We start from the raw sequence: 23,987 nt of genomic DNA on the forward strand, positions 1-23,987 counted from the left end.
TTATCTTTAATCAAAGCATCTACTGCTGATTTTAAAGTAGTTATGTCCTCATTTAGAGCACTAAATTTAATCTAATTATCATACTTAGAGTCTTTAACAATCTTAGACAGAGAGTCTACTTTCTTTACCAAATCAGCTGTTTCTTGGGCAGACTTTTGAACTGTTTCGTCCATTTTTTGGAGCATTTTCCAGACGACCAATAGAGTTACCTTCCTCTGGCTTGAAGCAGAATCTGCAACCTCAGCTGATTTCACCTTCTCCGTGAGATCTTTCTCTGCCCGACTTCCCTCAGCAAAGACCTTCCCCGCAGCCACCTCGGCATCGGGTCTGTTCTGCAGATTGGGTGTCTCACTCGCGGGACACATAGGAACCTACGGATCTAGAGGTGAGAAAGAAACTTCCGGCTCCAATGCAGCCGCCATGCCCCCAGGCGCCAGCTCAAGCAAGCCTTGCTCTCCAGAGATTGTAGGAGTCCTGGTGGTGTATTCCAGAGTCGTCTGGTGCAGGGGCATTGAAGCGTCCGCCGGTGAGGGTCCCATCTGCGCCTTTGTAGTTTATATGAGGCATTGTAGGAGTAAAAGCTAGAACACTAGCGAAGAGGAGAGTACTCTGGACTAGAGAGTTGCACAGGGACAGAAATCCCATCCATCCCAGCCCGGCCCCTCCAGGATCCTCTCCGTCCCCACCCGTCCCCGTCAGGATCCTCTCCGTCCCCACCCATCCCCACAAGGAATTACCTCCATCCCCGCCCGTCCCCATAAAAAGCAGCAATTCCTTCTGACAGGATCATCAATTCCAGTTTCTTTTGTGTTTGCGCTGCTGTTTTCCTTGTGGAATCTCTTTGGTGGAACCCTTTTTTTGTTTTCTGTTCAGGTAATTCACTTATAAACCCCCTCTTTTACTAAGGCTGACGTGTCCATTATATTATATGGACGAACCCTGCTTCCTAAGCCTTCCATCACCGTGGGAATCCCGTTGGCTAGAGGGGGGTCCCTGTGGGAGTCACGTGGGTTAGGGGAGATTCCCGCGATCCCCGTTCCCGTGCAGACCTCAACTCTGGACTAACGCTCGCCACTCTTTGCCATCTTGGCCACTCCAAAAAAAAGGTTTAAAGTGGGAAGAACAGGTGTAACCGACGAAGATAGGTCTGGTTACCCATCAAAATCACATACACAAGAGCACATGAACAGGGCGGATGCCTTGATTAGAGAGACCGATGGATAATGCTGCCTCAATTGGCTGCAAATTTGGATATCAGCTATGGATCTGCATTTGCTATAATGCGTGATGACTAGGATACGAGAAAGTCTGCGCATGATGGATTCCCAAACAGCTGACTGATCTGCACAAGCAATAGCGTGTGGTGGTTATGACCCAGTTCCTGAGACAGTAGAGAGGAAAATCCAATTATTCTGGAGAGAATTGTTACTGGCGACAAGACATGCGAGCATCACTGCAACCTGAAGAGCTGAAGACAAAGCATGATGAAGTAAAGAAAACGGTGCTCACCTGCCTTCAGGAGCAGCCAAAAACCCTCTTCTCTACAGAAATGCAGACGATAGTTGAATGATACAACAAATGTGGAAACTTCTATTAAAGTCATTGATTGTATTGTGCCTTTACTTTTAGATTTATCCTCGTATCCCACAGGAGGTATTTATTTATTTTTAAAATTTTCTTCCCCACTTAATGCCTAAGTGGGTTACAATAAAAACATATACAGTATAACGGGAGAGTGGGACTTGGGTGTGATAAGGATTTTCGACCATTGCTACTTTTATGAACATTTTTGAAAATTGTTGAAAACCTTTCTCTTTTCTAAATTTTTGACTAATTAGATTTTTTTTGTATTTTCATCACATTCTGTATAATTGTCCCTAGCATAATCTTTTGTTAACTGCATTGAACTTATGGCTATGCGGTCTAGAAATATGCTGTTATGATGATCTTAAGGTGGTCAAACAGGTTGAAAAGCTGACAGCGAAAGCTAGAAGGATGCTAGGTTGCATAGGGAGAGGTATGGCCAGTAAGAAAAGGGAGGTATTGATGCCTCTGTATAAGACTCCGGTGAGACCTCATTTAGAATATTGTGTACAATTCTGGAGGCTGCACCTTCAAAAACATATAAAAAAGATGGAGTCGGTCCAGAGGAAGACTACTAAAATGGTTTGTGGTCTTTGTGATAAGGCATATGGGGACAGACTTAAAAATCTCAATCTGTATACTTTGGAGGAAAGGCGGGAGAGGGGACATATGATAGAGACGTTTAAATATCTAGATATTATAAATGTTCATAAGTCGAATCTTTCATTTGAAAGGAAACTCTGCAATGCGAGGGCATAGGATGAAATTAAGAGGCGATAGGCTCAGGAGAAATCTAAGGAAATACTTTTTTACAGAAAGGGTGGTAGATATGTGGAACAGTCTCCTGGAAGACGTGATGGAAACAGAGATTGTCTGAATTCAAGAGGGCCTGGGATAAGCACGTGGGATCTCTCTGAGAGAGAAAGAGATAATGGTTACTGTGGGTAGGCAGACTGGATGGGCCATTTGGCCTTTATCTGCCATCATATTTTTATGTAAATATTACCCTGCCCTGTTCTTCTAAAATCTCAATAAATCTAGCATAATGCTAAATAACCATTGTGCCACACTCATTCCAAGCTACACCTGGGCATTGGACTATGTGAAGCTAAAAAAATTAGCACATCAGCTGCAAGAATACAAAGTTGGAGGAAGGGGAGAACATGTTGTCTCACATAGAGAAGAACATGGTGGCTGTTCCCCGCGGCTAGCAGTAGGTAACCCGCCGAAACAGTGGAAGAAAAAGTAGCCGTTGCCATGGGTACGGCAACAAGGCCATTCACTGCCACATGGAGCGGTGAATGGCCTTGTCTCCGCAGTTAAGGTCGGGGATGTGCACAGTCACCGATCAGGCATCTCCCTCCCTCCCCTTACCGTGGTGATTTTGTGTGTGTGTAGGGGGTTAATCTCCCAGCTGCCCGAGCCGGCTTTCATCAAGTTGCGTGTGGCTGCCGAAACTTCTCTTCTGATGCAACCAGAAGCAGGAAGTTGCATCAGAGGAGAAGTTTTGTCAGCCACATGTGACTTGATGAAAGCTGGCTCGGGCAGCTGGGAAACGAAAAAAGCCCAGAAAATTGACATGGTAAGGTGAGAGGAAGAAAGTTAGGGAGATGCCCTCATATGACTAAGAGATGACTTTGTCGATTGGGAGGGAGGATCTCTGGCAATGGAGGGGGCTGCTAGACCCCCGCGCGCTGAAGGGAAGTGGAGAGAGAGTGGGCTGAAGATACTGAAGGGAAATTGGGAAGAGAAGTGGAGACTGGGGAGAAGATGCTGAAGGGAAATGGGGAAGAGAAGTGGAGAGTGGGGGGAGCGGAGGGAAGAAGATGGGTGCCAGACCAATTAGGGTGGGGGTGGAGGAAGAGATAGAAGGGAGAGGCACAGTAACAGAGCATATGGAAGAGACAGAGAAGGTAGACAGTGGATGGAAGGAAATGAATGAGAAGATGAGGAAAGCAGAAATTAGACAACAAAGGCAGAAAAAAACTTTCTATTTCTTTTCTTTTTTGCTTTAGGATAAAGTAGTATATTAGTTGTGTTGATAAACATTTAGAAACAAAGCCCTGCCAGCTCAACATCACTTTAGTTCAGCAGCCAGAACTTTGATTTAAAAAGTGACAATTATACAGAATATTGTTTCTTTTTATACTTTAATAAAATAAGTTCAGTATAAAACTATTTGAGGCTTGTGTGGATGGGATCAGATGGTTTGTGGGGGAGGGGACTGAGCTCGCAGGGCTGGGACGGTGATGGTGACCAAGCTCAAGGGGACAGGATGGTGATGGGGTCCGAGCTCGAGGGGACAGGATGGTGATGAGATGGCAGGGAAGGGGACAAATTTTTTCCCCCTTGTCATTATCTAGTCTCACAAACTGTGTGTTTCTTGGTTTGACCCCCTGGCGTTCCCTGTGTTTAATTGCTAAATCCTTGTTCCCCTCTTGGCAAAACTCTGCAGTCATCTCCCAGATCTCAACTCGGTGTCCTGAGCCGGATGCTTGTTTCTTGGCCACTGGAGCAATATAATGCAGGCAGCCCATAGTGGCATGCTTCTATGCCCTGGGCTGCTGGAATGTTTTCCCACTCAACATGCACTCTCTGAGATTTCAAACTGTGATCCTTACTGGGCTGCCAGAGCTCAGTGTGAGCGTGTGGCAAAAAAATCTCATATAGACCCAACAGGCAGAGGTAATCATTGACCCTGAATCTGTGAGTACCAGGGGAAGTGCTGCAGTGCAAAACGGGATGGATGAAACTGCCTGGAGCCAGGGAGAGCAGAGCAGGGAAATGAGCCATCCCTGTGGTCAACAGGGATTCACAAATGGAAGATGAGTTAAACCTACCAAGGAAAGGAAATCTCACCTGTAGATGAGATTGAGAAGTTGGGAAGAAGTGAAGGGATGGATGAGGTCGACAGGCATTTAAAAGCAACTAGTTAGGGAAATGTGCACTGGAGCTTGCTGGGGAGTGTAGGGAAATAGAAATGTGGGTCAAGAGGAAATGAGAAGCAGAGCAGGCTAAAAAATATTTAGGGAGTGGAGCAGGAAGTGAGCTGTTAAACTCCCTGACTCCAAATCTAAAACATCAAATGATGTCTGTGCACAAAGACAAAAAAAATTAAAAAGTGCAGAGGGAGTAGGATTGGGGGGAGCGAAGACAAGGAGTACATAAGAAAAAGAAATTAGGAAAGTGAAAAGAGTGTGGTGTAGATCAGTGGTTCCCAACCCTGTCCTGCAGGACCACCACAGGTCAGTCGGGTTTTCAAGATAGCCCTAATGAATATGCATTAAGCAGATTTGCATGCCTGGAACCTCCATTACCTGCCCTTGACATTTAGATACATTCATTACTAGATGTATTTTGGTTTTCTTTGCTCGCTGAGGGGAGCTTTGTTGCGAGTTTTGAGTTCAGCACTCCCAACCATTTTTAAAAGTTGGCTTCTATACACAAACATGGGCTCTGAGGTGGTGTGCCTCAAAGTTCTATTCTTGGGCCTGTTCTTTTAACATTTTTATAAGCGATATTGCTGAAGGGCTGTCGGGTAAGCTTTGCCTCTTTGTGGATGATACCAAAATCTGCACTAGAGTAGACACTCAGGATGGTGTGAATAAAAAGAAGAAAGACCTGGCAAAGCTTGAAGAATGGTCTAAAATCTGGCAACTAAAATTTAATTCTAAGAAATGCAAGGTCATGCATTTGGGCTGCAAAAACCCGAGGGAACAGTACAGTTTAGGGGTGAAGAACTTATGTGAACGACGGAAGAACGGGACTTGGGTTTGATTATATGTGATGATCTTAAGTTGGTCAATTAGGAATTTGGTCAATTAGGTTGAAAAGGTGACGGTGAAAGCTAGAAGGATGCTAGGTTGCATAGGGAGAGGTATGGCCAGTAGGAAAAAGGAGGTATTGATGCCCCTGTATAAGACTCTGGTGAGACCTCATTTAGAATATTGTGTACAATTCTGGAGGCTGCACCTTCAAAAAGATATAAAAAGGATGGAGTTGGTCCAGAAGAAGGCTACTAAAATGGTGTGTGGTCTTCGTCATAATGAGTATGGAAATAGACTTAAAGATCTCAATATATTAGATATCCATGCAAGTGCATAATTAGATACCAGTCCTTTAAATACGTTTTCTTTGACCCATCTCAGTTAACTAGTTTTTTTTAATCTCTAAGATGCCTTGACAAAGAAGGAATTGCAACAACCTCTAATGAATAGAATTAGACTCTCTCAACCTGGTAGCAGATTTCTAAATTTGCTTCATACGAGCAGCTGGAGTGTTGAAATTGCGTGTGGCTGCTGTAAAGGTCATCTCTGATGCAACCAGAAGTTGCATCTGAGAAAAATCTTTCCTGCAGCCACACGCGATTTCAACGCTCCGGCTGCTCATAGGAAGCAAATTTAGAAATTGCCTGCCACGAAGGTAAGGGGCAGGGAGGGAGAAAGGGAGGAAAGGTGGGGTGGAGAGGAACAGACGCAGAAGGGAACTGGGGAAGGTGGGGTATGGAGGAACAGACGCTGAAGGGAAATGGGGAAGAGAGAGTTGGGGGAAGACGCTGAAGAGAACTGGGGAAGGGAGAGAGGGAGGGAAGGTGGGTGGAGAGGAACAGACGCTGAAGGGAAATGGAGAAGAGAGAGATTCCAGACTGTGGGGGGAGCGGAGGGAAGAAGATGGGTGCCAGACCAATTGAGGGGGGGGGAGGGAGAGATGGGAGAAGCACAGTAACAGAGCATATGGAAGAGACAGTGGATGGAAGGAAATAAATGAGAAGATGAGGAAAGCAAAAACCAATTTTTATTTATTTATTTTGCTTTAGGCTAAAACCGCTATCGCAGCTTAGGAAAAGAAGCCCTAAGATTCATTTACATTACATTAGAGATTTCTATTCCGCCATTGCCTTGCGGTTCAAGGCGGATTACAAAAGAATTACAATAAAGGTATTACATGAAGAAGATATCTGGTAATTACTAGAGGAGATAAAGAGTAGATGAGGTTGCTTTGGGGAATCGGGAAGGTATTAGGGAGTGGTATTGGGAAATTGGAAGGAGCTAGCGGTATCAAGTCATTTGCAGGAATTTTTTGAAGAGTAGAGTTTTTATTTCTTTTCTGAATGTTTTGTAGTCTGGGGTCGTAGTTAGTAGATTGGAGATTTGGTTGTCAAGTTTTGCTGCTTGTATGGCTAGAAGGCCATCATATAGTTTTTTCCGTTTGACTTCTTTGATTGGAGGGGATGTGAATGGAGTGTGGGTTTTCCTATGTCTAGATGATGTAGTTTGGATGAAACAGTTGTTCAGGTAGGTTGGACTGTCGCCGTTTATGGTTTTAAATAGTAGACAGTAGAATTTGAATAGTATTCTTGCTGGAATTGGATGCCAGTGTGAGTTGAGGTATGCCTCTGTGATGTGGTCATGTTTCCTCAATTAATAGATAAGTCTCAGTGCTGTGTTTTGGATTGTTTGTAGTTGTTTTATCATTGTTGCTGGGCAGGGGAAGTAGAGAATGTTGAAATAGTCTAAAAGACCTAGGAATAGGGATTGTACTAAGAGCCGGAATTGTGTTCTATCGAAGAATTTTCTCTTAACTGTGAATGATTTCTGTATTGTTTTATTGATTTGTGGTTGCATGGTGCAGCATCTATCTATCGTCATTCCTAGCAGTTTTAGGGTGGGTTGAATGGAATTGTTTGAGTTAATTTCTATATTGGTTATGGTGGGGAGTTTGTTATTTTTGAGGAGGATGAATTTTGTTTTGTCCGGGTTCAGCTTGAGTTTATGATCTCTCATCCATGTTACTATTGTTTCTAGTGTTTGGTGTAGTGCGTCTGTCATAGAGGGCTTTGGTTGATCAAAAATTATGAGAATTGTGATGTCATCAGCATAGCTATATGAGGTTAGGCCTAGTTTGTCCAGGCAGGTGCTGAGGGAAGCAGTATAGAGATTGAAGAGAGTGGGGGATAGTGGGGATCCTTGGGGTACGCAGAGGTTGGACCAAGGTTCCGATTCTTCTCCGTTACGGCACCTCAAACTTGGAACTTGCTTCCAATTTATATAAGGGAAGAAAAATCACTTAGTAAATTCACAGGTCTCCTGAAAAGCTGGCTTTTTAAGGATGCTTTTTAGTGAGCTACTTGAATTCTTTATAACTCAAACATCCTATAGCGGACTTAAAACTCCTTTAAAGGAAAATTAAGTGGGTAACTCTTTCCCAACCTATAGTTTTAAGCCCTTGTTCATTTTTGGTTTTGAATTGTATTTAAACCTACTCTCCTCTCGTGTCCTGTAATGTCTTAATTTTTAACAGAGGTGTGATTTTTGTTGTTTTTTTTCTTACCCTGATTTTATCACTATTTGTAAATCGCATTGGATTATATTGCGATCAAATCAAATTTTTAAATAAACTTGAAGATTTAAACAACCCCCCCCCCCACAACTTTCATTGCATTCCAATACCTTCCATTCCGGGGGAGGGATGATAGTAATATGTATGGAAATTTAAATTGTTTATTTGCTTAATTCCTTCAATACAATGTTATAAATTGAAATAAAAAGAATGAGGGGGGGGAAGGGATCAAAGAATGGATTAGGTCATACGGAAATATATTTTGGAGGAATGATGGAAATATTATTATTGTGTATTTATTTGATTCCTTCAGTAAAATCTTATAAATTAACCCCACCAAAATGTCACCCTTGGCATCTGCGCACCTTCTCTTTGTTGGGAAACGTGTCCAGAAAGAGCAGCACTAGGTCTAGGAAGGTTCGCCTCGGCCTCTGGGCCTCGCTGAGCTCAACCAACCCGGCTGCAGCTCCCCAGTAGCTAAACAAAGCCTAACTTGGCGGCACATCTTCAACGCCTTTCCGGCACGCTCCACCCGCTCGGCGCTGACGTCATAAACGCGGAAGTCACGCAGGGCGCAAAGACTTGCCTCCATGGCGATGGAGCCACTTCCGGGCCCGAGCGAGCTGCAGTCGAGAGTAAGGAATTTCCCCGGTCGTCGGGAACCGTCGCCTCCCGAGGAGGACAAGGGCGGGGGCATGGGGAGTCTTCGGGAGCGGGGCCGCTCGACCTCGCAAAACGGCGGCGGCGGGCGGGCCCGGCCGTGAGGCAGGGATGTTGCGCCATGACGTAGTTTGCGTGGGCTCGTTTAAGGAGACGCATAAGAGCCGGCCGTTCAGTTGGAAGCAGACCTCTCACGGAGCGTTTCGGCGACCGAGAGCGCGAGCGGAATTTCTTTAATCGCTAAGCAAAACGAAAACCCGTTCCCTTTATTCTTTAGTTATGAGTCATGTGGCCGTGGAAAATGTCCTCAGCCTAGATCAGCAGGTAAGGTGGGGGTGGGGGAGCGCTCGCTCGCTCGCGCGCTGCTACCGTCGGTGGGAGGCACGAGAGGAGGAGGGGGGGGGGGCGCGTGGCAACAGCAGCAGCTACTACTGCCGCCCAATAACGGCCCGGTCCTGGAAGGCCTTCTACAGCCTCGACGGGGCTGCGTCGTTGCAGGGCCCTTTGTCTGGGGTCTTTGTGAGGAGGTGACGTAGAGTAATCGCGCGTGTGTGTGTGTGTGTGGGGGGGGGAGTGTTTGAGGTGGAAGAGAAATGGGGAGGGGGGGGGAAGGCTTGGTGGTACGGATCAAGGGAGGGGCGCGTGCGCGCTCTGTCTCCGAGGTCTCTTCAGCGCGCGGCGCGCAATGGCGGCTTTTGTTTTCAACCTGGCTGAGGAGAAGAGTGGGGGGGAGGGGCGGGTTCGCCCAGGCCCCTCCTCTCCGCTCGTGCCTTGCTGGCCTCGAGGCCGGGAGGGGGGTGGGGGCTGCGGACAGGCTCTTTGTTCGCCCTGCGCCCGGCTTTGTTGGCGCGGGGCCTGGCCGCCAGGGCTGGTGACGCAGCTGCTTTATTGACGAGGCGGCTGGCGCCGGCCGAGACCAGGGGGGGGAGGGAGGAGGGGGGGTTCTGAGCAGCGCCGGTCCCGGCTTCTCCGGCCTTGACGAGCGCAGGCGCTCGGGCAGGCCCCGAGCGACATCCGAGCATGGGGCGAAGGGGCCTATAACGTCGCCAAGCTCCCTCGCTCGATTTAGCCATGGCTTTAGGACGTTGGTAGCTTTTGTGTTTAGCGTCAGTTGAAAAAAGCGACGTGGGGTCTAAACTGGAACAGGTTCGCTACTCTGCTTTGATCCTGTTGTGTGTCTGGCCTATGGCGTCCTCTTCCCCCCTCCTTTCTGTTCTGCTGAGTTACATTGGTGCCCTAGATATTTCAACGCTTTAGCCTGGGGAGCAATTGGGTGAACCAACATTTTGGTCTGAAGTTGAGTTCAGGCTTTATTGTAATAGAAAATCGAATTCAAGTCTCCCAATTTGGGCATGAGTCGACTTGAAATTTGTTAACCTTTATTTTGCTCCCCCCCCCCTTCTCTAGTGGCTACAGTGCCTAGGCCTGGCAACTCGGCCCTGTCTCTTAATTCTGGACCCTTTCAACATTGTGTTCTTTCAAAATACTTTATAGTATCTACTTTCTCTGGTGACTTAATGCATCACTAATGTGTCCCAAGTACTTCTGACTTTCTTGCTTTCTGGTTGTCATTACAGTGTATCAGTACTGTAATAAATCCTATTCAAGTTCATCTGCCGTAATTTGGCATTACCTACACCAATGGTTAAATCTGACTTCAGTCAGGAAAGGTTATTCTAGGCAGAAATAATGACATTTTTATTTGTTATGGTTCTGTAGCATAGGGGTCTCCAGAACATCATATGATAAGGGCAGGCAGACTCTCCCATGTGGCCCATCTGATTATTTGACACTTTCTGTCCCAGTGGTAATAGCAGACAAGTAATCCTGTCTCACTAAACTTACTGCAGCAGCACTTTAACTTTTTTTTTTCTCCAGTTCCCCCAGAGCATTAGTTTCCAGCAGATGGAGATGTACTGCAGTTTATCCAAAAAGTGGAGTCTTTGTGATCTGCTTTTCCTAACCAGGAACATGTTGGAAGTCTTGGCACAGTTGTTAACCTTGTTGAGGAACTGTGGTCAAGCACTTTGCTCTGATCTGAATGAAAAGCTGAAGCAAGTACAGTATTAGCTATTGAACCTTCATTATATGTTACTGAGTTCATAGTGCTGTGGGAATGCATCTACTACAGTGACCATGGCCTAAATTCAGTTCGGAAAAATTTGTCATCACACCTGAGTTTCAGTACTTCGACAACTGTCCTGGGTCCAGCTATTCAGTAATACTGTATATCTTTTTACCCTTTCTGGTCAGACTTTGCAGTTAATAGGACGCGGAATAAAAAGGGTATTGAGGGAATATAGTTTCTTCCCAACCAATAACCTAAGTAAACAATTTTTATAAAAATGGAGGCAGGTATGTTCCAGTAATATTTTGACGGTGATTTAGAGAAACTTATGGCGAACCAGGAAGATGAGTACTGGCCACAGTGGTAACAGTTTTTTTTTTTTTTAGAAAGCAGAATTGGATGACATGTATTTAGCAAAGGGGTCTTATCTGTTTTGTGGGAGGAGGGGTTATAAACATGTGGACAAAATATAAGTTGGATATATTATACCTGAAATATTCAGAAAGCATTTGGCAGTCCTTGAGATTCAAAATGGGAGATGGACAGTGTTCTAGTTAAGGCAGGAATTTAGTTGGTGAGGTGAAAGGTTAAAATGAGGCAGATAGACGAATGAAAGTAATGTGTAGAGTCAAAACTATAGTATTTTGAAACAAAAACCCTTAGATGAGCATTTGAGGACAGGTTTTTTTTTTTTTTTTTTTCTGTCTGCCTTACTGAGATGGTTCAAAGAAGAGCAACCAAGATGGTAAAGGGGATGGAACTCCTCTCGTAAGAGGAAAGACTAAAACAGTTAGGGCCCTTCAGCTTGGAAAAGAGATGGCTGAGGGGCGATATGATTGAAGTCTACAAAATCCTGAGTGGAGTGGAACGGGTACAAGTGGATCGATTTTTCACTACAACAATTACAAAGACTAGGGGCACTCGAAGTTACAGGGAAGTACTTTTAAAACCAATGAGACACTTTTTTTTTCACTCAGAATAGTTAAGCTCTGGAACACGGTGCCAGAGGATGTGATAAAAGCAGATAGCGTACCTAGTTTTAAGAGAGATTTAGACAAGTTCCTGGAGGAAAAGTCCATAGTCTTATTGAGAGAGACATCAGGAAGCCAATGCTTGCCCTGTATCAGTAGCATGGAATATTGCTACTCCTTGGGTATTGGCCAGGTACTAGTAAACTGGATTTGCCACACTGAGAATGGGCTACTGGGCTTGATGGCCCATTGGTCTGACCCAGTAAGGCTATTCTTATGTTGGTCATACCTTCACAGAAACCTAAAAATGGTGATTGGTGTAAAACAGTAGAACAATTTGGTAAATGGAGCAACAAGTCAGTAGGACAAGATGTTCACACTGATGTTCCTGAAAGTGCCTAAACATAAGGTCTAGTTATCCCAGGACAAGCAGGCAGGTATTCTCACATATGTGTGACGTCACCGGAGCCCGGATGCAGAAGCCTCGCAAGCAAACTTGCTTGAAGAAATGAGAAGTTTTGAGTCAGCCGCACCACACCTGCGTGAGAGCCTTCCCGCCCAGTGTAGGGCACATCTCAGTTTTCTGCGGAGCTGAGAAGTCCGTCTTTGACCCTCTGCGTTTAACTAACTAACTTCGTGCCTTCTCTCAAACACGGTTTTGTGTTATTTTCTTCACGAATCGCTGTGTTTCTTTTATTATTTAAAAAAAAAAAAAAAAAATTTTGTTTCTTTCTTCCGTCTGGTTGCCGGGGCAGGCTGCTCGGCTGCAGCCCACGGGCTTCGACCTTACAGCGGCTGTTTTTTCCTTCTATGTCCCGGCCAGCTACCGGCTTCATGAAGTGTAGCTAGTGTCAGCGTGCAATTTCTTTCCTGGACCCACATACCAGGTGCCTTAAGTGTCTTGGGCCTCACCATCAACCAAAGTCGTGCACCACTGTGCTGCTCTTCAACCTTGTGCTCACACGTTGTCTACTTTCAGTGGAGAGGCTCTTCCAGATGGAATCCGCTTCTTCCTCGACTCCGAAGTCGACCCCGGCCTCAACTTCGATTGAGGGTCCACCGGCCTCCACTGCTTCGACCTCGAACCTCATAAACCCTTCCTCATTTGCAACGGCTCTTTCCTCAACGACGACTGCTGTATCTTGCCCTGTATCCTCAGGTGAGCTAGTGCAGCAGACAGTTCCACTGGTGGTGTTTCAGGTGCATAAGACTTCCAAGTCGAAGCACATTTCCACTGCCTCGGTGGAACCTCCAGCCAAGGCAGGTGGTCCGGTTTCAGATGCGGATCCATCCTTGCCGGTTTCTTTCCAGACCATATTTGGGCAGCAATTTGTTCAGTTATTGAGCAAATATAGTTCTGCCTCGACAATGCCTCTTCTACTTCAGCTGGGAAATCAGCAGTCTCCTGCGAGGTCAAGTGTTTGCTTGTGTCCCGAGTTCCAGATTCGTACTCTATGAAAGGAGCAGAGTCTTTGCGAGTGTCTGGTCTGGCATATACACACTCTGTGCAAGGAGCAGAGTCTTTGCGAGTGTCTGGTCTGGCATATACACACTCTGTGCAAGGAGCAGAGTCTTTGCGAGTGTCTGGTCTGGCATATACACACTCTGTGCAAGGAGCAGAGTCTTTGCGAGTGTCTGGTCTGGCATATACACACTCTGTGCAAGGAGCAGAGTCTTTGCGAGTGTCTGGTCTGGCATATACACACGATGCAAGGAGAGCAGAGCCTTTGCGAGTGTCTGGTCTGGCATACGCACACTCGATGCAAGGAGAGCAGAGCCTTTGCGAGTGTCTGGTCTGGCATACGCACACTCGATGCAAGGAGAGCAGAGCCTTTGCGAGTGTCTGGTCTGGCATACGCACACTCGATGCAAGGAGAGCAGAGCCTTTGCGAGTGTCTGGTCTGGCATACGCACACTCGATGCAAGGAGAGCAGAGCCTTTGCGAGTGTCTGGTCTGGCATACGCACACTCGATGCAAGGAGAGCAGAGCCTTTGCGAGTGTCTGGTCTGGCATACGCACACTCGATGCAAGGAGAGCAGAGCCTTTGCGAGTGTCTGGTCTGGCATACGCACACTCGATGCAAGGAGAGCAGAGCCTTTGCGAGTGTCTGGTCTGGCATACGCACACTCGATGCAAGGAGAGCAGAGTCTTTGCGAGTGTCTGGTCTGGCATACGCACACTCGATGCAAGGAGAGCAGAGTCTTTGCGAGTGTCTGGTCTGGCATACGCACACTCGATGCAAGGAGAGCAGAGTCTTTGGGAGTGCATCGAGATTCCTCCATCCAGCCTCTGGAGCTTTGATCCACAGCTCCAAGCCCCATCCATTCCCTGGTGGCATCGCCTTCCCCGGCGAAGGCTCCTCGACCTTTGAGATCTGCTTCCAAGCACAGTTCTCATTGACGTTCGAGGCATGCTTCCAGGCATCGCTCTTCTAAGGAGCGCCTGTCTTCCACTAAGCCACCTGCATCTCCTCAATCAAGGTATCCACTTCCACACCTCGAGGACTCAGCAGTCTCGATTACCTCCCTATTCTTTTGATGCCTTTTTTCCAGCTGAAATTTTATCTTCAACCCAGGCTGCCTCGATGTCCTCGTGTCCTTCTCCAGGCAAGGGATTACCGGATCTCCTCATACCGTTCCAGGCACATTGTACTCCTGGAAGGGATGGGAAGTCTATGGACGAATTTGGACGTCGCATCTCTCAAAATGCTATGATGTCCTCTAAAGTGCTTAATTATAATTTTCATTTTATTACTTCTTTTCCCTAAATTTGAGTTATTTGCATACTCAAAAGCACTTTGAATTTCAAGATGTCATAGTTTTTCTATCACAACTCAGATTGCATCTCCTCCAGTCTTATGATGCCTTCGAGTTGTCTGCCCGAGCGGCTGCTTGTTCTGTTGCAATGCGCCGCCTTGCTTGGCTTCGTACCATTCACATGGATCCTACTTTTCAGGACACCTTGGCTAATATTCCTTTTGCTGGCAATGACCTCTTCGATGAATCCATTGAGGCAGCCACCATAGAATTGTCTGAGCATGACAGATCCTTTGAGACCTATGCTAAAGCCAGCTCCTGCTCATCCTGCACGCCCTTCTCCAATTTACCAGAGGCGTTTTGCTTTGAGAGTGGCTCCTTACAATCACCCTCCTCCTATGCAACAGCACCCTGAGAAGCTACAAAAATCTCAACCTTCTGCTGCACCTAAGGCTACACAGCCTTTTTGTCTGTTTAAAACGGAGCATAACCTCCACCATTCTGTCTCTGTCCTATCTTCCTCCTCTTGGAAGTAGTCTACATCATCAAGGAAGGATACTCTTCATTTCTCTCAGATTCCACCAGAGCTTCCTCCAAGAGAGTATCTTTCCAGCCCATCCCAGACCGCCCTTCTTCTTCAGGAAGTTCAAGCTCTGCTTCGTCTCCATGCCATCGAACCAGTTCCCTTGGAACAGCAGAACAGGGGGTTTTACTCACGTTACTTCCTTGTTCCGGAGAAGATGGACAATCAAATTTCAAGTTTATTAGGATTTTATATACCGCCTATCAAGGTTATCTAAGCGGTTTTTACAATCAGGTACTCAAGCATTTTCCCTCCCAATCAGCGACCCATTCTGGATCTCAGGGCTCTCAACCAATTTTTAGTCAAAGAAAAATTTTGCATGCTATCCCTGGCATCCCTGTATCCCCTCCTAGATCAGAACGACTGGTTATGCTCTCTGGAACTCAAGGAGGTTTATACTCGTATTCCCATTCATCTGGCCTCCCGCCAATACCTCAAATTTTGGGTGGGGAATCTGCATTATCAGTACAGAGTGCTGCCCTTTGGCCTGGCTTCATCTCCCAGAGTGTTCACTAAGTGCCTCGTAGTGGTAGCAGCAGCTCTAAGGAACCATGGTCTTCAGGTATTCCCCTACCTAGACGACTGGCTCATTAAAGATTCAACATCTCAGGGGGTTATTGTAACGACCCAACGGACTACGTGGTTTCTACGACGCTTAGGATTCGAAATCAACTTTCCCAAATCTCAGCTTTAACCCTCTCGGAATCTACAATTCATCGGAGCTGTTCTGGACACTGTCCAATTCAGAGCTTCCCTTCTGCAACAACGTCTGGCAGCTCTCCTGCAACTCTGTCATACAGTGTCTTATCCCAGGACAAGCAGGCATGATATTCTCACATGTGGGTGATGTCATCTACGGAGCCCCAGCGCGGACAGCTTTTCAAGCAAACTTGATTGAAGTTTCAAGTTTGCTACACTGCACCACGCATGTGCATGCCTTCTTGCCCACTAGAGGGCGCATCCCCACCTCGTGGTCCTCAGTTCAGTTTTTTCCGCGGAGCCAGAAGCCCTGTGGAAATTGAGCACTGTTAGCTTGCCTTCTGTCACCACGTCTGGGTGTTTTCGCTCGATCGCTGTGCTTTAATTACTTTACTTTAATTACTTCGTTTTTTGTTTAAAAAAAAAAACAAAAAAACTTTTATTTTTCGGTTCGGCTCCGGGGGCCCCTGTGAGCCGCGGCCGCGGGCCGTTGTTGATCCAGCCTTTTTGGCTTTCATGTCCCGTCCCTTGACGGGTTTTAAAAAGTGCACCCGGTGTGATCGGTTGCTCTATCACCGATCCTCACCGGTGGTGCTTGCTCTGTTTAGGGCCCGAGCATCCGACAGATTCTTGCGACAGGTGCTCGACTTTCCAGGCCAGAGCGCTCCGTCGACGCCGTGCCAGGATGGCGGAGCTTTTCGTGGTTGACTCCGCGGCGGGGAAGGCCTCGACGTCGGCTTCGGCCCCGGCCTTGACCTCGGCCTCAGGATCCTCGACCTCGCCGCGTCCATCGACTTCATCGAAGCCTGCTGCCCCGACCAAGCCTGCCTCGGGTAAGTCCCCGCTTCCGTCCTCAGCCCCAGGATCTATGAAGAAGCCATCCTCGGGCTCCTCGACAGCGGGTGGGTCGTCCGCGGCCCAGGCCAAAGTAGCCAAATCTAGTGCCCCGAAGGAATACTCGAGACCGAGGTCGCCCTCCAGGGAGCACCCCCCCGGCCTCGGATCTACCGGCCATGATGGGGATCCCGGCTTTCCAAGACTTGCTCCGTGCTTTGATTACCTCGGAGCTGTCCGGAGCCATCGAGCAGTTGCAGCAGGCTTCGGCCTCGACTGCACTGGCCTCGGCGGCCTCGGTCTCGGTGCCCTCGACTTCGGGTGCTGGGACGGCCCCGACCTCGACTCCGACCTTGCCCTCGGCTTCGACCTCGGGGACCCAACCTGAGAGGAGCGTTAGACCTCGAGACAAGGTGCGCCGGGTGGGAAGAATATCGTCGTCCTCTTCCTCGAGGTCCTCACGGGGCTCTTCGCCCTCGGACCGGCCTCGGGCGAGGCGTCGTCCAAGAAAGCCCAAACGTGCTCGGGGTTCTCCTCGACGACGTGGGCGCTCTTCGCCGCTCGGGGGCGAGACGTTGCGGGTCTCGGAGCTCCGCCTCGACAACCCTCAACTGTTTCGGTCCCCCGCGAGAGGGGGTTCGAGAGACTCCTCGCCGAGGCGGATGGGGCCAAGGGCTTTTCGGGGCGTAGGCGCTCCCCGACCCCTTCGAGGTCACTAGATGTGGCCTCTTGGGGATCGGGGTCTGGCAGGGAACCGAGGTATTCCCCCGAGGCTTCCCCCTTCTGTTCGGCGGGGAGGTTACGAACTCCCTCGCCGCCCGCCAGGACATCCTCCTTCTCCAGATTCGTGCACGATATGGCACGAGCTTTGGGTCTCGACTTAATGGCGGGGTCCCAGTATACTAAGGAGTTCCTCGAGGAACAGGACCTTCCCACTCCCCCAAGGGGAACTCCTCGCCTTCCTTTGAATAAGGTGTTACAACAAACCATCCTCAGAAACTTGGAATCCCCTCTTACAGTCACTGCGGTGCCGTCTAAGATGGAGTCCAAGTACCGGACCATTTCATCTAAGGGGTTCGATAAACCGCAACTCTCACACCAGTCGTTGCTCGTGGAGTCGGCGCTTAAGAAAACGCAGCCCTCCAGAGTCTCGGTGGCGGTCCCGCCCGGTAGGGAAGGTCGCACTCTAGACAAGTTTGGTCGTCGCCTCTATTCTAATTCCCTCATGGCGACCAGGGTACTCAATTACGCCTTTACGTTTTCATCCTATCTGCTTAACATGGTGAAGGACTTGCCTCAGTATCGGGAGGTCATGCCTGATTCCCATAGAGAGGGGTTTGCCACCTTCATGTCCAACTTGTCTCAATTGCGGCTCTACCTATTCCACGCGGTGTATGACGCGTTTGAGCTCGCTTCAAGGGTGTCGGCTTTTACGGTGGCTATGAGCCGCCTGGCGTGGCTCCGTACCCTCGATATGGATCCTAACCTACAGGAACTCCTGGCCAATTTACTCTGCGTGGGTTCGGAATTATTCGATGAATCACTGGAGGCGGCGACCAAACGTTTGTCGGAGCAGGAGCGCTCCTTGGCCTCTTTGGTCCGGACGAAACCTCGGCCCCCGCCGCAAAAATCATTCCGGCCGCCCCCGAGAAGATACCCGCAGAAGTCTACGCCGGCTTTTTCTAGACCTCCGGCTCAGCGACCGCCCCAGCAGGGTAGAGGAGGACAACCGAAACCTCCAGCGCAGGAACCGTCCAAGCCGGCCCCGTCCTTTTGACGGACTGGGCGGATGGGGGCGGGCCCCCTCCGCAATATCGCACGACCCCCTTCCAATCGGGGGTCGACTCAGGTCCTTTTATGTGGCTTGGACCGAGATTACATCCGACGCATGGGTGCTCCGGATCGTCTCCGAGGGCTATTCGCTCAATTTCTCAGCCACGCCACCGGACCGCCCACCCGGATCTTGTCCGGGCAACCGGAAACAACTTCCCCTTCTCCTTTTGGAGGCCAGGGCCTTGTTGAGCCTACGGGCGGTGGAACCGGTACCCCCCGACCAACGGGGGCGGGGTTTTTACTCCCGTTACTTTTTGGTCCCAAAGAAGACAGGGGACTTACGCCCCATTTTGGACCTACGGAAGCTCAACAAGTTCCTAGTCCGGGAGAAGTTCCGTATGTTGTCGCTTCCGGTGTTGTATCCTCTTTTGGAGGAAGGAGATTGGATGTGCTCCCTAGACTTAAAGGAAACATATACTCATGTTCCGGTGCATCCCGCCTTCCGCAAATTCTTACGGTTTCAAGTGGGGGAGTTGCACCTTCAATACCGGGTCTTCCCCTTCGGACTGGCATCGTCCCCTCGAGTCTTTACAAAGTGTATGGTGGTGGTCGCTGCAGCCCTGAGATCTCGGGGGCTACAGGTCTTTCCCTACCTGGACGATTGGCTGATCAAAGCGTCGACCAGGGAGGGGGTTATCTCAGCGACCCAACAGACTATCATCTTCCTTCAACGTTTGGGGTTCGAAGTGAACTTTCCCAAATCTCAATTGGACCCGACTCAATCCCTTCAGTTTATTGGAGCCGTGCTGGATACGGTTCGCCTTCGTTCGTTCCTCCCCCCTCCTCGGTTGGAGGCTCTGCTTCGATTGAGTCGTCAGGTCTCGCTGATGCCTGTAGTATCGGCTCAGCGCATGATGGTTCTTTTGGGCCACATGGCATCGACGGTCCACGTTACTGCATTCGCCCGCTTGCATCTGAGGCTTCCTCAGTGGACCTTGGCCTCGCAATGGCGTCAGGACCGCGACCCAGTATCTCGTCCAATAACGGTGACTCCTTCTTTGAGACGCTCGCTCCGTTGGTGGACCGACTCTTCCAATCTTTCCGGGGGTTTGCTCTTTCTCGTTCCTCCGCATCGCAAAGTCCTGACCACGGACTCCTCGGAGTACGCGTGGGGGGCTCACCTCGACGGTCTGCGGACTCAGGGTCTATGGTCGGCAGAGGACCGTCTTTGTCACATCAATGTGTTGGAGCTTCGGGCCATTTTTCTGGCGGCCCGAGCGTTCTGCCACTTGCTACACGATCAGGTAGTCCTCGTGCGGACGGACAACCAGGTGGCAATGTATTATGTAAACAAACAGGGCGGGACGGGCTCTTGGTCTCTGTGCCGGGAAGCCCTGCGCCTTTGGGAATGGGCGGTCTCCCAGAACATTTTTCTGCGTGCGGTTTACATTCAGGGAGAAAGGAACTGCCTGGCAGACAAACTCAGTCGTCTTCTCCAGCCGCACGAGTGATCGCTGAACTCCTGGGTTCTACGTGAGGTCTTCGACCGCTGGGGGACTCCTCAGGTGGATCTGTTTGCCTCCCCGGAGACTCACAAACTGCCCCTCTATTGTTCTCGGATGTACTCCCGGGACCGTCTCGAGGCCGATGCTTTCCTTCTCGACTGGGGGGGGAGGTTCCTTTATGCGTTCCCTCCTTTTCCTCTGATCTTGAGAACGTTGGTACATCTCAAATCGACCAGAGCCACCATGATTCTCATTGCGCCTCGTTGGCCCAGACAGCACTGGTTCTCCCTCTTCCTTCAACTCAGTGTCAGGGAACCTCTGCTTCTGCCTGTTTTTCCCTCTCTGCTGTCTCAGAGTCAGAGTTCGCTGTTACTTCCCAATCTTCAGTCTTTACATCTGACCGCTTGGTTCCTTTCCCCTTGACTTCGATTCCTGTTTCTCAGTCAGTGAGGGAGATTTTGGAAGCCTCGCGCAAGGTCTCGACTAGGCTTTGTTATTCCCAGAAGTGGACCAGATTTTCATCCTGGTGCTCCTCGAACCATCTGGACCCGAGTTCGGTTCCAGTGTCTTCGGTACTGGAATATTTGTTGCATCTGTCTAAGTCTGGGCTGAAGACGTCTTCCATTCGGGTGCATCTCAGTGCCATTGCGGCGTTCCATCGGCATATAGACGGTCGGTCGCTCTCTCTTCATCCTCTGGTAACTCGTTTCATGAGGGGTCTTGTGAATGTTCATCCTCCTCTGAAACCTCCTCCTGTAGTTTGGGATCTTAATGTGGTATTGGCTCAACTGATGAAGCCTCCTTTTGAGCCTATCGACAAATCTCTTCTTAAGTTTCTCACTTGGAAGGTGGTCTTTCTGCTTGCGCTCACATCTGCTCGTCGGATTAGTGAGCTGCAGGCTTTGGTTGCGGATCCACCTTTTACTGTGTTTCATCATGACAAGGTGGTTCTTCGCACCCATCCTAAATTTTTGCCTAAGGTTGTGTCTGATTTCCACCTCAATCAGTCCATTGTTCTTCCGGTGTTCTTCCCAAAGCCCCACTCTCATCCTGGTGAGGCGGCGCTTCACACGCTTGACTGTAAGAGGGCGTTGGCCTTTTATCTCCAACGTACCAAGTCTCATCGGAAGGTTCCTCAATTATTTTTGTCCTTTGATCCGAATCGGCTGGGACATCCTATTTCCAAGCGCACCTTGTCCAACTGGCTAGCTGCTTGTATTTCTTTTTGCTACGCTCAGGCTGGTCTCACGCTCCATGGTCGAGTCACGGGGCATAAGGTCCGGGCGATGGCAGCTTCTGTTGCTTTCCTCCGGTCTACTCCTGTAGAGGACATATGTAAAGCTGCCACTTGGTCTTCGGTTCATACGTTCACCTCCCACTACTGTCTGGACACTTTGTCCAGAAGCGACGGCCGGTTTGGCCAGTCGGTGTTACGTAACCTGTTTTCCTAAATTGCCATCCTCCCACCTGCCCTTTTTTGGTTGGCTTGGAGGTCACCCACATGTGAGAATATCATGCCTGCTTGTCCTGGGATAAAGCACAGTTACTTACCGTAACAGGTGTTATCCAGGGACAGCAGGCATATATTCTCACAACCCGCCCTCCTCCCCGGGGATGGCTTCTTTGCTGGTTATGGAACTGAGGACCACGAGGTGGGGATGCACCCTCTAGTGGGCAAGAAGGCATGCACATGCGTGGTGCAGTGTAGCAAACTTGAAACTTCAATCAAGTTTGCTTGAAAAGCTGTCCGCGCTGGGGCTCCGTAGATGACGTCACCCACATGTGAGAATATATGCCTGCTGTCCCTGGATAACACCTGTTACGGTAAGTAACTGCTTTCCCGCTCTTCCATCTCAGTGAGACACATGATGGTACTCCTGGGTCACATGGCCTCGACAGTACACGTGACTCCTTTTGCCAGACTTCACTTTAGAATTCCTCAGTGGACCCTGGCATCTCAATGGACATAGGTTTGCGAACCTCTATTTCAACACATAACTGTTACTCCTTCCTTGAAGCAGTCTCTCCGTTGGTGGATGCTCTCTTCCCAACTCTCCAGAAGCTTGCTGTTTCAAACGCCCCCTCATCAGAAGGTCCTCGCCACAGATTCCTCGACCTACGCTTGGGGCGCTCATCTCGATGGTCTCCATACACAAGGCCACTGGACCAGTACGGATCGTCAGTGTCATATCAATCTGCTGGAACTCAAAGTGATTTTCAAGGCTCAACGCTTTTCAACATCATCTTCACGACCAGGTAGTCCTTATTCGGAAGGACAACCAAGTCGCCATGTACTATGTCAAACAGGGAGGGACGGGATCTTCCTCCCTTTGTCAAGAAGCTCTGAAGGTTTGGAACTGGGCAATCTCATAACACCTTCCTCAAAGCTGTCTACATCAAAGGGGTGAACAATTGCTTGGCAGAGAACTTGAGTCGTCTTCTGCAACCTCATGAATGGACACTCCATTCCTCGCCTCTTCACATCTTTTCACAGTGGGAAACGCCGCAGATAGATCTCTTTGCAGCTCCCCACAACCACAAACTGCCTCAGTTCTGCTCCAGGATATATTCTCATCGCCTCAAGGCAGACGCTTTTCTTTTGGAATGGACAAATCTTTCTGTATGCATTCCCTCCATTCCCATTCATTTTCAAGACTCTGGTCAAGTTGCAGAACGACCATTCCACCATGATTCTGATTGCTTCTCGGTGGCTGAGACAACCTTAATACTCCCTTCTATTTCAGCTCAGCACCAGGGAGCCATACCTTCTACCAGTTTTTCCATCTCTGCTTACACACAGTCAGGGATCTCTGATTCATCCCAACCTGCACTCTCTACACCTGACTATTTGGTACCTCCCTACATAACTCCTCTTCAGTTTTCTCAACCTGTAAGAGACATTTTAGAAGCTTCTAGGAAGCCTGCCACTAGACAATGCTATCCCTAAAAATGGACTAGATTTTCTATATGGTGTTTCTCATGATAAGGAACCTCCAACATTCCTCCTTATCTTCTGTTTTGGATTACCTTTTGCACTTATCCACCTCTGGCCTCAAGTCTACATAGATTCGAGTCCATCTTAGTGCAATTACGGCTTTCTATCAGCCTATTGAAGGTAAACCTCTCTGCTCATCCGGTGGTTTCCAGATTCATGGAAGGACTTTTCAACGTCAAACCTCCTCTCAAACTGCCTCCAGTGATTTGGGACCTCCATGTTGTCCTTGCTCAATTGATGAAGCCTCCATTTGAACCAATGTCTATGGCTCATCTCAAGTATCTCACTTGGAAAGTGGTGTTTCTCATTGCTCTCAATTCTGCTCAACGAGTTAGTGAGCTGCAAGCTTTAGTTGCTGATCCACCTTTCACTGTCTTCCATCCTGACAAGGTGGTCCTCCGTACTCATCCTAAATTCCTTCTAAAAGTGGTATCGGAATTTCATCTCAACCAATCTAAATCCATTGTTCTTCCAGTGTTCTTTCCTCAGCCTCATTCTCATTTTGGAGAATCAGCTCTTCATACTCTGGACTGTAAACATGCTTTGGCCATTTATTTGGAACACACCAAACCAAACTGATCTGCTCCTTAACTTTTTGTCTCTTTCGATCCACACAAGTTGGGACATCCTATCTCTAAACGTACCATCTCCAACTGGATGGCTGCTTGTATCTCGTTCTGCTCTGCCCAGGCTGGATTACCCTTGCACAGTAGAGTCACAGCCCATAAGGTCAGAGCAATGGAAGCTTCAGTAGCTTTCCTCAGGTCTACCCCTATTGAGGAGATTTCCAAGGCTACCACTTGGTCCTTGATTCATACTTTCACTTCTCACTTTTGTCTGGATGTTTTTTCAAGACGGGATGGCCATTTTGGCCAGGCAGTATTACAAAATTATTCTCCTGAATTGCCAACACTCCCACTATCCCATTCTGGTTAGCTTGGAGGTCACCCATATGTGAGAATACGCTGCCTGCTGGTCCTTGGATAAAGCACAGTTACTTACCGTAACAAACGTTATCCAGGGACAGCAGGCAGATATTCTCACATCCCACCCATCTCCCCAGGTTGGTTTCTTAGCTGGCTTATCTTAAGTGAGGGACTGCGCCCTACATCGGGCGGGAAGGCACTCGCGCATGTGCAGTTTGGGCTATCACAAACTTTCCAAAGACTTAGTAGCAATGCACTTTTAAAGTGGTCCGTACCGGGGCTCTGTCGGTGAT

At 48.6% G+C, this 23,987-nt stretch overlaps 1 protein-coding gene across 13 annotated transcripts in view; it reads left to right on the forward strand.

Annotated features, from left to right (window-relative positions):
• The first annotated feature begins 8,473 nt into the window (after positions 1 to 8,473).
• Positions 8,474 to 23,987, forward strand: part of DDX3X (DEAD-box helicase 3 X-linked) — a 215,681-nt gene continuing 200,167 nt past the window's right edge. For 4 of the 13 annotated variants that reach the window (XM_033947565.1, XM_033947570.1, XM_033947567.1 and 1 more), the window contains exon 1: positions 8,746 to 8,907. In XM_033947565.1, the coding sequence (XP_033803456.1) occupies positions 8,863 to 8,907 (45 nt within the window). In that variant the 5' untranslated portion in view covers positions 8,746 to 8,862. Of the gene's footprint in view, positions 8,559 to 8,745; positions 8,908 to 23,987 lie in introns of those variants that run through there. The other 9 variants (XM_033947568.1, XM_033947573.1, XM_033947575.1 and 6 more) reach the window with 5 other exon arrangements.

Source organism: Geotrypetes seraphini, chromosome 6 (genome assembly GCF_902459505.1).
Source record: "Geotrypetes seraphini chromosome 6, aGeoSer1.1, whole genome shotgun sequence".
Lineage (NCBI taxonomy): Eukaryota > Metazoa > Chordata > Amphibia > Gymnophiona > Dermophiidae > Geotrypetes > Geotrypetes seraphini.